Source organism: Caretta caretta, chromosome 5 (genome assembly GCF_965140235.1).
Source record: "Caretta caretta isolate rCarCar2 chromosome 5, rCarCar1.hap1, whole genome shotgun sequence".
Classification (NCBI taxonomy): Eukaryota; Metazoa; Chordata; order Testudines; family Cheloniidae; genus Caretta; species Caretta caretta.
Window position 1 is genome coordinate 58,514,635 of NC_134210.1, and position 13,280 is coordinate 58,527,914.

Genomic DNA, 13,280 nt, shown 5'->3' on the forward strand with positions numbered 1-13,280 from the left:
AATTGACTCAGCTGCTGTGGTTTGTGAGCATTTACAGTGCTTGGCAGCCATCGAACTCTTGGGGGAGGGCTTAGTAAGGAATGACTTGAATGGGTCTGACATGCTGATTGGTCATGGGGTCATCTCTCCTAGTGAAAATTGCTGAACCTCTTGCTGGCATTTGTCAACAGGGAAGTGCCAAGCAAGTAGCGTTCCCATAAAGTGAACATTATTAGCTATTGGAAAAGAAAAAAAAGCTTTAGTTTTTTCATCCTTCTCTTCTAAGATTGGTATTATTGAAATTCTGGCAAATGGCACTTTTATCCCTCTCCCCCTTTCTTTCTCTCTGTATTGACAGGGTAGAGACAGAAAGGTTTGTCGTGTACTTTGGGTAAGTGCAGCGAGCAGTGTCTTTGTCTTCAGTGAATCAACACTTTGTTTTGAAAGTGGTTGGGTTGGACAAGACTCTGTCCTCTTTATCATTTCTTTCTCTCTGAATAAGCATACCTTCTGCATCTCCTCAGGCAATGCATGCTTCCTTTGCAGTTTCGTTTGGTGACATGGGGTGCCAGCTTGAAAATGCTTCTTTATTTAGGGTCTGTGAATGATAGATGTTATGAATGCATGGCTCAGCGTTTGATGTTTGAGCATTTGATGAAACAGTGGATTAGTTGTTTAAAATCGCCACAAGTACAACTTGCCTCAGTTAAATCACTGAGCTGAATACAATTGGCCAAAATAAGTGTTCCATAAATATCCTAAAATAACTTATGAACAGAGTTATTTTCTTCTTTAAATAACCTGCATATATTTTGTAGTACAACTTCATCCGCTGACACATCAATAATTTGCAGAGTTAACTAACACAAACAAGTGACACTTATTAAATAATGAAGGACTCATTGCTGGTTTTCATCTTATATTCTGTTCTGTGTCCTTTGTTTAGGATGGGCTGTGATAGGTAATAATAAGGAACCAGGAGCATTATTCTTCAGTGATTTCCAGAATTGCCTTTGGGAATTTGTGATTCAGTTAATTCCAAACATTTGATAAATTTTGGTCCCAAGTGAAGGTTTATTTTCTTTATGTCAAATACAGATCAAGGGTGGATAAGAGGTAGAACAAATGCAGACAATCATGTGCTGTACATAGATCCTAATTTTCATTGGAAACAAATAATCTGAAATGATCAATTATATGAAAGTCTATGAACCTATATATTATCCAAGTTCAAAGAGGCTTTTCAGTGCATCCTTCAATGCTAGCTTCTCTTGTGTCTTTTATGCCATCAAGCTTAAAGTGTCACCTGTCGAGAGTCTGATGTGAGGGGGAAAAATTATACAAAAAAGCTCAGTGGAGACGGGATGACTGATTTATTAGAGGACAGGTAATGTTTGTAACAGAAGAGGTCAGAATCACAAGTGGAAGCATAATTCTTCCTTTGGTTTCTTTGCACTCCAACTTTTCCATTAGCTCTTATTAAAATATATATAACCATGAACTCCTCTGTTTTTACTTAATTATGTAGGACTGGATTCTGTAATCAGATCTGGCCTGTTTGTGCCACTAATAAAGTGCAAAGAGGCCAGTAACTGGTCACAAGTTGCCAGCAGTGAAATCTCCCGCCACAGGGAACACTCTGCTGGCACCAGCACGCCAGTTCCTATCATGCATCAGTCACCACCCGTCTTGGAATAGGAGATATGTCAGGAGTGGGCATGGCAGAGCAATGCTACCCTATGTCTGTGCTGCTGGTGTAGAGGCCAGAAAGGATCTTTCACCCATGACAAAAGTTATAGTTTCTAGGAAGAAGCACAAACTCCTACTGGGTTCAGGGCTAGCTCCCTGGTACCACCCCAAACATCCTGCATCAACCCAGTGGTAAGCCATAGGGGAGAATCATAATATCAAGAGTTCTGTCTAATTCCCATTAAAGTCAATGGCAAAACTTGTATTAAGAGAGCAGTGTAGGGTCCCAAATGTGTGACTACAAAATTAAGTATGGCTATCTTGGTGATGTTTATTACACATGGAATAAAGTACAACATAGCACTAAATCTGACCTTTAAGTATTCATCTGTACAAACGTATTTTCATTTCTTTCTTTGAGTGTTCTGGGCACATGTGACCTTGTTAAATTCAGACCAACCAGCCACAATACACTCCACAGAAATTGAAGGTATTTTAGATGCAAAAAAACCAAAAAAATAAAAACCAAACCAAACCAAAAAACCCAAAAACAAGTACATGAAAACATTCTCATATAATTGTTGTGATTTCTTTGTTTAATCAATGTCACCATTGCAGTTAATTATTGATACTCTTTCCTGGTTGGGACACTCAACACAAACCCATCAGAGTTTACCAAAGCTCTGATACGTTTATATACTTTGCACAGTATTGTATTTGTTTTCCAAACAATACTGCTCCTTCAGAATAGCTCTTTATCTTCCTTTCTCAGGGTCAGTGTGGAAAATGAGATCCTTAAATCTGGATTTACAAGTTGTGAACTGATCATTATGGAAAATGATGATCCTGGGGGAGTATTTGAATTTTCTTCCTCTTCCAGAGGACCCTACACTATAAAAGTAAGTTTCCATGGTAGACACCTGACCCTAAAAGTATATTTGAGTACTGGGAAATTGCTTGATGTTCCATTCTCTTTTTAAAGGAAGGGGAGTCTGTTGAACTAGAAATTGTCCGCTCCAAGGGGACACTTGTCAAACAGTTTCTGCGCTACACTGTAGAGCCTAGAGACAGCAATGAGTTCTATGGAAACACAGGAATTCTGGAATTTAAGCCTGGTGAAAGGGAGATCATAATTACCCTGCTAACAAGGATGGATGGAATTCCAGAGGTAAAAGAATTTTTGTGCACTTAAATTGTGTTCACAAATTGTGTAATTTTAACAATTGTTTATGACACAGATGCTTTTGCTTGTAGATTTTAGTGACATTTTCGATGGTTTTCTATTGGTTCTTTTCAGTCTTTCTTTTCCTTATCAATGGACACAGAAATAGAGGGAGACTGACTGAGCTATAAAGCTATCATATGTTGTGATACATGAAGGGGGGGGAGTAGCTCTCTTTGAGGGACACCCAGCTAACCAAACAGGTGTAAAATCCCTCTTGGTCTGTTCTCTGCTTGCTTTACCAACTGAAATGGCCCCTTAACTTCGTGGTCATAAATGAGTTCAAAAGGTGAAAATCCCAAACTGGGATGCGGTACAGCCCTGTAGGCAATGAGCAACTGCTGCAACACTAGGTCCCAACTGTTGGAGTGCTCATTCACAAATTTACTTATCATGGCCCCCAAAGTCCCGTTAAACTTTTCCACTAGGCCATTTGTTTGATGGTGGTAAGGGGTGTCAACCAAGTGGTTTACGCCATGAGCTTCCGAAAGACATTTCATGGTCCCTGCCAGAAAGTTAGTTCCCAAATCTGTAAGGATGTTGGGGGGCCAACGTACCCTGGCAAAAATGTCTGCCAATTCCTGGCTCATGCTTTTAGCCCTGGTGTTGCTTAGAGCTACTACTTCTGGCTGTTGGGTGGCAAAATCGATGAAAGTCAGCATGAACAGCTGTCCTCTGGGTGCCTGCTTAGGGAAAGGACCCAGAATATCCACAGCTACATGCTGAAATGGAACCTCAATGATGGGGAGTGGCTGGAGAGGGGCCTTGACCTGGTCTTGGGGCTTTCCCACCTCTGGCACACCTCACAAGACCGGACATAGGTAGAAATGTCCTTGCCCATTCCCTCCCCGTGGAATGACTTCCCCAAATGGTCCTTGGTCCATTTCACCCCACCATGGCCACTATGGTGATCATGGGCTAAGCTCAAGAGCTTTTCTCTATACTTAGTTGGAACTACCAACTGTCTTTGAGGCTGCCAGTCCTCCTTGTGCCCGCCGTAAAGGGTCTCCTTGTATAAGAGTCCTCCTCCTATAACAAACCTGGACCTATTAGAAGAGCTCAGAGGCGGTTGGTCGCTCCGTGATGCTGTCCAAACTCCCTTGAGTCTCTCATCCGCTTCCTGCAAGCAGAGAATAGGGATTTTACAGCTAACTGGCTGGCTGGGTGTCCATCAAAGGGAGCTGTTTCCCCCCCCGCCCTTCATGTCACATACATATACTTGAAGTTGTTTTGCATGAGATTGTATTAATTGGGGTCCTGTGCACTTTGCATGGGTATTAAAGTTTCTGTGACACTTTTTGAAAGGGTAGGTTTTGTCCTGATGTCTTTGATCAAAGTTTCCTCTTCCTCCGTTATTATACAGCATGCTGAAGTTCTGTTGTACACCTGACTACGCCTTTCACACCAGAAGTAGCTGTATCTCAGTGATGCTGTTTGCATATAGTATTTGTAGAGCTTTGGATGAAAGGTGCCATGTACATGTTACATGATGGTGATGATGATTTGAAATGTTACCCTTATGCTTTCCTCTTTCTCCCCAATCCATTTGAAAGAAGAGCAACTTTTTTTTCTAATCTAAGGTGCTGAGTAGGGAATTGGCAGATTAGGCTGACACTTGGGTTTGAATGATGATCAGGTTTTGGCCCTAATATTGAACATAAGAACGGCCATACTGGGTGAGACCAAAGGTTCATCTAGCCCAGTATCCTGTCTTCAGACAATGTCCAATGCCAGGTGCCCCAGAGGGAATGAACAAGACTGGTAATCATCAAGTGATTCATTCCCTGTCACCCGCTCCCAGCTTCTGGCAAACAGAGGCTAGGGACACCATCCCTGCCCATCTTGGCTAATAGCCATTGATGGACCAATTATCCATGAATTTATCTAGTTCTTTTTTGAACCCTGCTATGATCTTGGCCTTCACAACATCCTCTGGCAAAAAATTCCACAGGTTGACTGTGTGTTGTGTGAAGAAATACTTCCTTTTTTTTGTTTTAAACCTGCTGCCTATTAATTTCATTTAGTGACCTCTAGTTCTTGTGTTATGCGAAGGAGTAAATAACACTTCCTTATTCACTTTCTTCACACCAGTCATGATTTTATAGGCCTCAATCATATCCCCCTTAGTCATCTCTTTTCCAAGCTGAAAAGTCCCAGTCTTATTAATCTCTCCTCATATGGAAGCCGTTCCATACCCCTAATAATTTTTGTTGCCCTTTTCTGAGCCTTTTCCAATTCCAATCAATTTTTTGAGATGGGGTGACCACATCTGCGCACAGTATTCAAGATGTGGGCATACCATGGATTTATATAGAGGCAGTATGATATTTTCTGTCTTATTATCTATCCATTTCTTAATGTTTCCCAACATTCTGTTCTCTTTTTTGATTGCCACTGCACATTGAGTGGATGTTTTCAGAGAACTATCCACAATGACTCCAAGATCTCTTTCTTGAGTGGTAACAGCCAATTTAGACCCCATCTTTTTATATGTCTAGTTGGGATTATGTTTTCCAATGTGCATTACTTTGCATTTATCAACATTGAATTTTGTCTGCCATTTTGTTGGCCAGTCACTCAGTTTTGAGAGATCCTTTTGTAGCTCTTCGCAGTCTGCCTGGAACTTAACTATCCTGAGAGTTTTGTATCATCTGCAAATTTTGCCACCTCATTGTTAACCCTTTTCCCAGATCATTTATTGGGATGACATCTATGCCCTGAATCCAAATATCACCTCCTCCCCACAGAAACTGGGGTTACAGTGTCCAAAAGACTATAGGACTTTCTTTACCTAAAATGTCACCTGGAGAGGTATCCAGATGGCCTGCAACACCTCATTCTGCAGTGCATTGGGTCAGGAGCAGGTGGCTCTCTCCTCTTTCTGGGATCATCAAAGGTTGTTGGACAATAGCTTCCCCTCATTTTCAACTCTCCTGTTGTCAGCTTGCTGTTTCTTGAAGGGATAAAATTGAAACCAGCTGCCTTGCTAACTCGTTTGGTGGCAACAAGGCAAACGTTTGTCCAGTGATTAGTACCTGGATGATCCTTGAGTACAATTCTGTGGACACAAATGCATGAATGTTTGATCATTTTTACAAATGTGCTATTTTGTTCTTTTATGCCAAGTAATGAATGCAGATCTTAAATAGGTACTGTGACAGGGTCGGGTCAGATGGCTACAGGAGAGTAATAGAAGGCAGATATATTAGCCCCAGGTTAAGTAGGTCCCTTTTCCCTGGATAAGGTAACAGGGAAGGTTCTAGAACAATCAGGAACCTTCTGGAGACAAGACAGACAGGCTGATTAGACCACCTGCAGCCAATCAAGAAGCTGCTAGAATCAATTAAGGCAGGCTAATCAGGGCACCTGGGTTTAAAAAGGAGCTCACTTCAGTTTGTGGTGCGCATGTGAGGAGCTGGGAGCAAGAGGCACTAGGATCTGAGAGTGAGAACGTGGACTGTTGGAGGACTGAGGAGTACAAGCATTATCAGACACCAGGAGGAAGGTCCTATGGTGAGAATAAAGAAGATGTTGGGAGGAGGCCATGGGAAAGTAGCCCAGGGAGTTGTAGCTGTCACACAGCTGTTCCAGGAGGCACTCTAGGCAGCTGCATTCCACAGGGCCCTGGGGTGGAACCCGGAGTAGAGGGTGGGCCTGGTTTCCCCCCAAACCTCCCAACTCCTGGTCAGACACAGGAGAAGTTGACCTGGACTGTGGCTTCAGAAAAACGGCCAAGCTGAGGGCTGCCATGAAGCTCCAAGGCGAGCAAATCCGCCAATAAGCGCAAAACCCACCAAGGTAGAGGAGGAACTTTGTCACAGTACTTGCCCTAGAAGTCGGTTCTTTAGATCCATGCTATTTACTCATATTTCCGTAAATGAATAGCTGATGGTATCACCACATAATCATTATGTACCTTTGTACACTGTGATGTAGTATGTGTGATGTGCTAAGTGACCTTATTACTACATATAAGCTGATGACATTCCCTACTTTCAGGGATGGAAATGGGGTGCTGATCGTTATGCAGAAGTTAGCAAAGGAAACACATACTCATTGATTTGCTTTTTAAAGCTGTAACTCTTCTTGCCAGGTTGGTAATGGTGGACTGTGGTCCATTCTTTCCATGCTGTGAGTCTATATGATTTTTCTGACTTAGTTTCCCTGTTCTAGCTGGATGAACTTTATTCTGTGGTACTCAGTAGCCACAGTGAACTGCCAAGCAAGTTGGGAAGTGCCACAAGGGTCAACGTAACCATTCTGAAGAACGATGATCCACATGGAGTGATTCAGTTCCTTGCTGATGAACTAGCAGTAACAATAAATGAAAGTAAAGGAGAAGACGTCTATGCTGGTAATTCCTGTTTTGTTCAAGCTATTATAGTTTAACTCATACTAACACCCTTAAAACCATGAGGTTATAGGAACAGTGATTGCTTTCCCAGAAAGACTGCCAACAAGTTCCAGTGTTGTCACAAGAATTGAGCGTCCTCAGCACTTTGCAGGATATGGCCAGTATTTTGCAGATAAGATTTTATTGCACCAGGAGAGGCATATCAGTTGGCTGCCTGGCTCTTCAGCAGTTTCCAATTATACCCAATTTGGAAATGCCTCCATGTACCTATTTCTTATATCCATGTGACAATTTTATGTCTTTTATGTAGTTGTCTCACATATTGTGTTTTTAATGGTTCTACAAAAAGGAATCCCAGAATGATTAGTTCCCCTCCTCTTCTTTTTCTTTGAATTGGCTTTGTCAATCTGCCTCTCTTTGATTTTTATTATTTTGTGTATGCACACTTATCATACTGGATGTTTGCATTTCACAGCTGCTTACAGAATTGTAAGAAACCAAGGAAACTATGGAAATGTCAGTGTGTCTTGGGTTGTTGAACCAGTCTCTACCAATGACATCTACCCAGTGCAAGGGACAGTTTTCTTTGGAAACCAGGAGTTTTCAAACACGATAACCATTTACTCATTGCCAGATGAGGTAAACATTTTAGACAGATATATTCTGTTACTTTACTTTGGTGTGAGAACAAAGAAGGATTTTTTGTTTTAAAAGAAACTAATTAAAAGAACAGACTCATAGATGAGGAAATCAAAATCCTCAAACAGCATGGAGCTAGACCATAACAGTCACAGAAGAGGAACATACCCTTAAACTAAATATACCAGGATAGTAAAATTGTAAGTTACAAGAGGCTATCTGGGTCCTTAAAAAATAGAAGTCCAGCCTAAGGGAAGCCAATGAAAGAAACATAAACTATGGATGTATAGGAGAATATATAAGATAGAAATCAGGAGGGTTAAGAGGGAATTTGAATAGTAAGTAACACATAGCCAAAGACACATAAAGCAACATGAAATTATTTTAAGAGTATTAGAAGAAGGAAACTGAAAGAGAATTTTTAGGTCTACTGGACCACAAAGGAAATAAAGGGAACAATTAAGGAGAAAAAGGAGGCTATTTCAGAGAAGTTAAATTACTTCTCTGTATCAGTATTCTCCAGGCAGGAAATTATAAATCTACCCCAGACCTACTCTTTTCAAATAATAGTCAAATCCTAGTTCAGCAAAGTACTTATGCATAGATTTAAGTCACATTAACTACATTGGGATTTAAACATAGGGTTGAGTGCTTTCCTGATTTGGGGCTCCAAAGCTGCAAACCTGTGGTGGTCTCTGGTCCCTTTCTGTACAAGCATATGGATAATTGTTAACTGGAGCCCCATACACATATCTAAGGATGAGTAAATCAGGACTGGCCCTCAGAGCTTCCTCTGCTTTTGATTACCTCATTTTAATTTCTTCCTGTTTGCATGAAACAGATTTACTTCATATTACCTCTTTCTTTAGCTACCTGAAGAAATGGAAGTGTTCACCATCAGCCTAGTCAATACCACTGGGGGAGCCAGAGTTGGAAACACAACCAGCGTAGTTTTACAAATCACAAGGAACGATGATCCCATATACTTTTCAGGTTAGTTGCATTCCTTTGAAGGTGCAGTTACAAATACATTTACTGTCGTTAGTGTTCTTATTCCCCAGACAAGATAAATGTTAAAGGTGAAATTCTGGTCCCATTGACGCCAATGTCAAAACTCCCATTGATTTGAATGGAGCCAGGATTTCACCCAAGTGCTTTATATTTTGATACATTTTTTTGCTAGCTTTCTTCCCCAGGGTGCTTTTTTTGGTCTGTTGTTTCTTTTTGATTTAGCCAGAGCCTTTTCTTCATGTGTCTCACCATTCCTTTTTTTCATGCTGAGGTGGGGTACGTGGCCAGGTCAATATCTTCCCATGCTGAAAATGTTTCCTCAAACTTTTCCAGATTTTCCTTCCGTCTCCTTGAGGAATCATTCTGCAGTTTACCTTTGTAGGATTAAACATTGACGTCTAGCATAGGAAGCTGATAGTCTGAAGGACGCTGCTGAATTTGTAATTATCTGTTTCAGATCCTGTTGTTGTAAAGGTTCAAGAAGGAGATTTTGTTCACTTTACAGTCCTAAGGAATGGATCTGCTGATGTAGTCATTACCGTTTTATATGCCACTGTTGATGGAGGAGCCACTGCTGAAGAGGGAGATTTCATTTCCAGTGGAAGGAGTGAAGCTCTTGTGTTTGGTGTTGGGGAAAGAGAACACAAAATATCAGTATTTATTAGTGAAGATGATACCCCTGAAACTGATGAAACTTTTTACATCATCCTCTTTAATTCTACAGGTGAAAATACTCATTTGCTCTAAATATAGTAGTTGTTGCCTCTCTCATTTTGTTTTTGCTGTGAAATCCCATATCTTGTGAAGAGTGTATAAAATAGTATGTTCTCATTGCTGAATTTCACAATAGGAAAGTGACTGTCAACAGAACTGTAAAATGAACATGCACAGTGTGTATTGGATTTAGGTTGGATATTAGGAAAAACTTTTTCACTAGGAGGGTGGTGAAACACTGGAATGCGTTACCTAGGGAGGTGGTAGAATCTCCTTCCTTAGAAGTTTTTAAGGTCAGGCTTGACAAAGCCCTGGCTGGGATGATTTAATTGGGGATAGGTCCTGCTTTGAGCAGGGGGTTGGACTAGATGACCTCCTGAGGTCACTTCCAACCCTGATATTCTATTCTATGATTCTGTGATTTATGCCTGTATTCTCTCTTGTAGTGAATTACTTGATTGAAAGCTCACAAACCAGATAATATTGTTGATGCCATTTCTGCAGAAACCCTTATGCTGTAATTCTCTAGATGGGTTTTTTAACCATTTAAAGTTAACATTTGGAAAATCAATAATGCCATTGAATTGCCCATCCTTGTGTTAAAGGATTTCTTCATTGTAGAAATGAATATAAATGAGGATTTTTCTGAAATCATGGGCTGCAATGGTGCCAGGCATATGGCTGGTGTATGGGAAAATAAAATACAGAACTGCCATATTTTGGGAGAACGGTACATAAACAGGCCTGTGTACTCTTGATATTATTTTGGTATGGTGTGTTGTATAAATGATTTTTTTTACCTACATTATGGTTTGAGCAAGATCCCACCTGTGTGTGAACAGATTTCAGAAGTTACACAGTGAACTACCAATGAAGAGTAGATTTATAAACTAAGAAATAATAATAAGACTTAAAAGCCCCCTGGAATGCTTGGCAAGATAAAATGGTATGAAATTGATTATTCCTTTCATTGATATTCCTTGTGCACTCATTTCAGATAAAAATGCTTATGTGTTTAAAAAAATTCCCCTTGCACTATCTGTTCTAAAAAGATGATGATGTTGTGGAAATCTTCATTCACGTACTCATAAAACCAAACAAAGAAAAATATGCCACAACTTCTGAAGTACTGTAAGTGATCCTGGAGCAGGGCTCAAAAAAGCTTGATCGAACGTGGAATTTATAAGTAAATAAGATATTGGTCCTGAAAGGCACAGTAAGACTTCCATTCCAGTGGAAGTGTGGGTGGACTCTTTACAAGGTGTGAATAAAGTTAAGTACTAAGCACAGTAGAAGTTCGTCTAAAGTCTTTTAATTGTTCAGTCACTTTTAAGAGTACTGGGTGGAAAAAAAGGGAGGGAATGGACAGAATATGTACATGCCTGGGGATGGGTGAAAATGAGTGTGATCCTTGGCATACAAAGGAGACACAGCCTCACACTCCTCTCTTTGGCATTAGTCCTGCTATTAGCCAGGAATAACATGGCAGTCAAATAGTAGTGTTCTCCCTAGTTCAGGGCCAGGCTCCCCTACCCGGCTCATTACTTTTATCTTGCACTTGTACACACAATACTTTACACTTGCACTGTGCAGGATAAAGCCCATTGTAATTTATTGCCTCTGTATTTCCTGTTACACTCAAATATCTCAAATATTGCTTATATGGGTAAAGATTTGAACCTTTAATTTTTTGTCTGTTACATATGCTAGAAAATATTTGGATATGATGAGAAAACCATTCCATTGATAATCACATTACATTAGCTTTCTGCTTTTTATTTGGAACCATATTAATCCTTGGCTTTTAGGTGACACCGTAGTCTACAGGGCTGGGATGGCTACAGTTGTCATTGAAGCGAATGATGACCCGAATGGCATTTTCTCTTTGGAACCTTTTGACAAACTGGTGGAAGAAGGCAAGACTAATGTTTTTTTGTAAGTAGTATTTAAAATGATACCTTCCAAGAAATACTTTGTGATGCTTCATTGAAGATATTTCAGTCTAAGCCACATACCAACTTTGCATGTACAATAGTTACATAAAGGAGACTTTTGAATTAAACAAAGTCTGAATAAAAATAAATTAGAAGAATATTTAGGGGAACAAATGTTAGTTTACATAACAAAAATACATACAGAAACTACTCAGAGATTTGATAGATGAGGTGTGTATGTCAATAATCATGATATGGTTGGCTGATGATATATTTTTCATGTACTGTAGATATGAAATAGCTGAATGATCAAGCAGACATGACCTAGAGTAATAAAGTAAACACTAAATAACCCAACAACCCCTCCCCCAACCCAACAATATTTCATTGTGCAGCTGATGCTGATGTCATGGGGAGTTACCTAGCTGATTCCCTGCATCTTGCTTTGAAAAGTTACCCCCCATTGTTTCATTGTTTGTTTTTGTTTTACCTGCCTCTTACAGGAGGACATGGCCCTTCAGATAGGATACTCCTTTAGGCTGAAAGCATCCTCCCCTGAGCTGACAATAAAACCCATTACTCTTGTACCCACACAAGGAATGTATGTATCCAGAAGCAGCAGGGGTTAAGATTTGCTTGGGTTTGCTTGGCAGGTGGCTCGAGTTATCCTGCTAATTAGCTCAGTAGGAGGTATATAAGCTACTGACTTCCCCAAGAACAAAACTGGAAGGTCATAGAGATCAGTCAAAGAGGTTATATTAAGGGCTCCAGCCTAAGTATCTGGGAAGGGGATTTTTTTCATACTACTTTTTGTTTTCTTAGACTCAATCCATTTTTTGACAGAAGCACGTGGCTGGGACCCTCATTGGAAAGGTCCTTGTGATGTATTGCTGTTAAAGGCCTAATAAATATAGCATCCCAGGAAAGGGCAACACTTGGATATTAAGCAGCCTGGTGTTTGGTATCTTTTTATGCTGGGGGAACCTTGGTTCTGTTTTGATTATCTCTTCTTTGTAATCCTATTTGCAGAATGAGTGGGCTGAATTTGACCATGTGTGAGGAAAGTTGATTTAAATTAAGAGTGAGGGTGTGGGAGAAGCAGAGCACACCTGTTTTTGATGAGGCTCTGTTTAGCTAGAGCATTGTCGATGTGCTAATTATATTACTGGTGCACTCAATTGATAAAGGCACCGTGAATGGCTGCTTTGCTTTCTTTCATTTGTGGTGTTCTGCAGTGCCTTTTAGTACAATATGTTGTTGCCAGATAAATATGTAAAAGAGCCAAATTCTGTTTCCAGGTGCACCAGTGTAAACCTGGAGTAACTCTTGATTTCAGTGGTGATAACACCAGTTTAACAAAGCAGAATTAGCATGGGGTGACTGAATGTGGGGAAAAATATTTTGAAGAATAAAATTACAGTCATCCAACTACATTCCATGGCCACGTGTATATTCTTTTTAAATAGAAACCCCTAGCCTGCTGCATCTGATGCATGAAAAACAGTTTACATTGGTCACTGTCATGGAGAAGTCCTAATCTAAATAAAATTGATGAAAGAGACAACTAGAAAAAGGCAGAAGGGTGGGAGTAGATAAAATTGTAGCCCATCATACAAGGTTGGGCTTGGGTTGTAAAGAGGGATTTGATTTTTGGAGGTCACTTGGTACAAACTTCTGTTCCAAACAGAAGGCAGCATGAAAAAGTCTGGTAAAAAGATTAAATATAATAAAGCGGCCT

General features: G+C 40.2%; 1 protein-coding gene across 6 annotated transcripts in view; it reads left to right on the top strand.

Annotated features, from left to right (window-relative positions):
* Positions 1–13,280, top strand: part of ADGRV1 (adhesion G protein-coupled receptor V1) — a 416,951-nt gene that overhangs the window by 46,921 nt on the left and 356,750 nt on the right. For 4 of the 6 annotated variants that reach the window (XM_075128570.1, XM_075128569.1, XM_075128566.1 and 1 more), the window contains exons 12-19: positions 338–370; positions 2,441–2,567; positions 2,651–2,836; positions 7,064–7,244; positions 7,720–7,883; positions 8,753–8,876; positions 9,352–9,618; positions 11,417–11,543. In XM_075128570.1, coding sequence (XP_074984671.1) covers positions 338–370; positions 2,441–2,567; positions 2,651–2,836; positions 7,064–7,244; positions 7,720–7,883; positions 8,753–8,876; positions 9,352–9,618; positions 11,417–11,543 — 1,209 coding nt within the window. The remainder of the gene's footprint in view (positions 1–337; positions 371–2,440; positions 2,568–2,650; positions 2,837–7,063; positions 7,245–7,719; positions 7,884–8,752; positions 8,877–9,351; positions 9,619–11,416; positions 11,544–13,280) is intronic. The other 2 variants (XM_075128567.1, XM_075128568.1) reach the window with 1 other exon arrangement.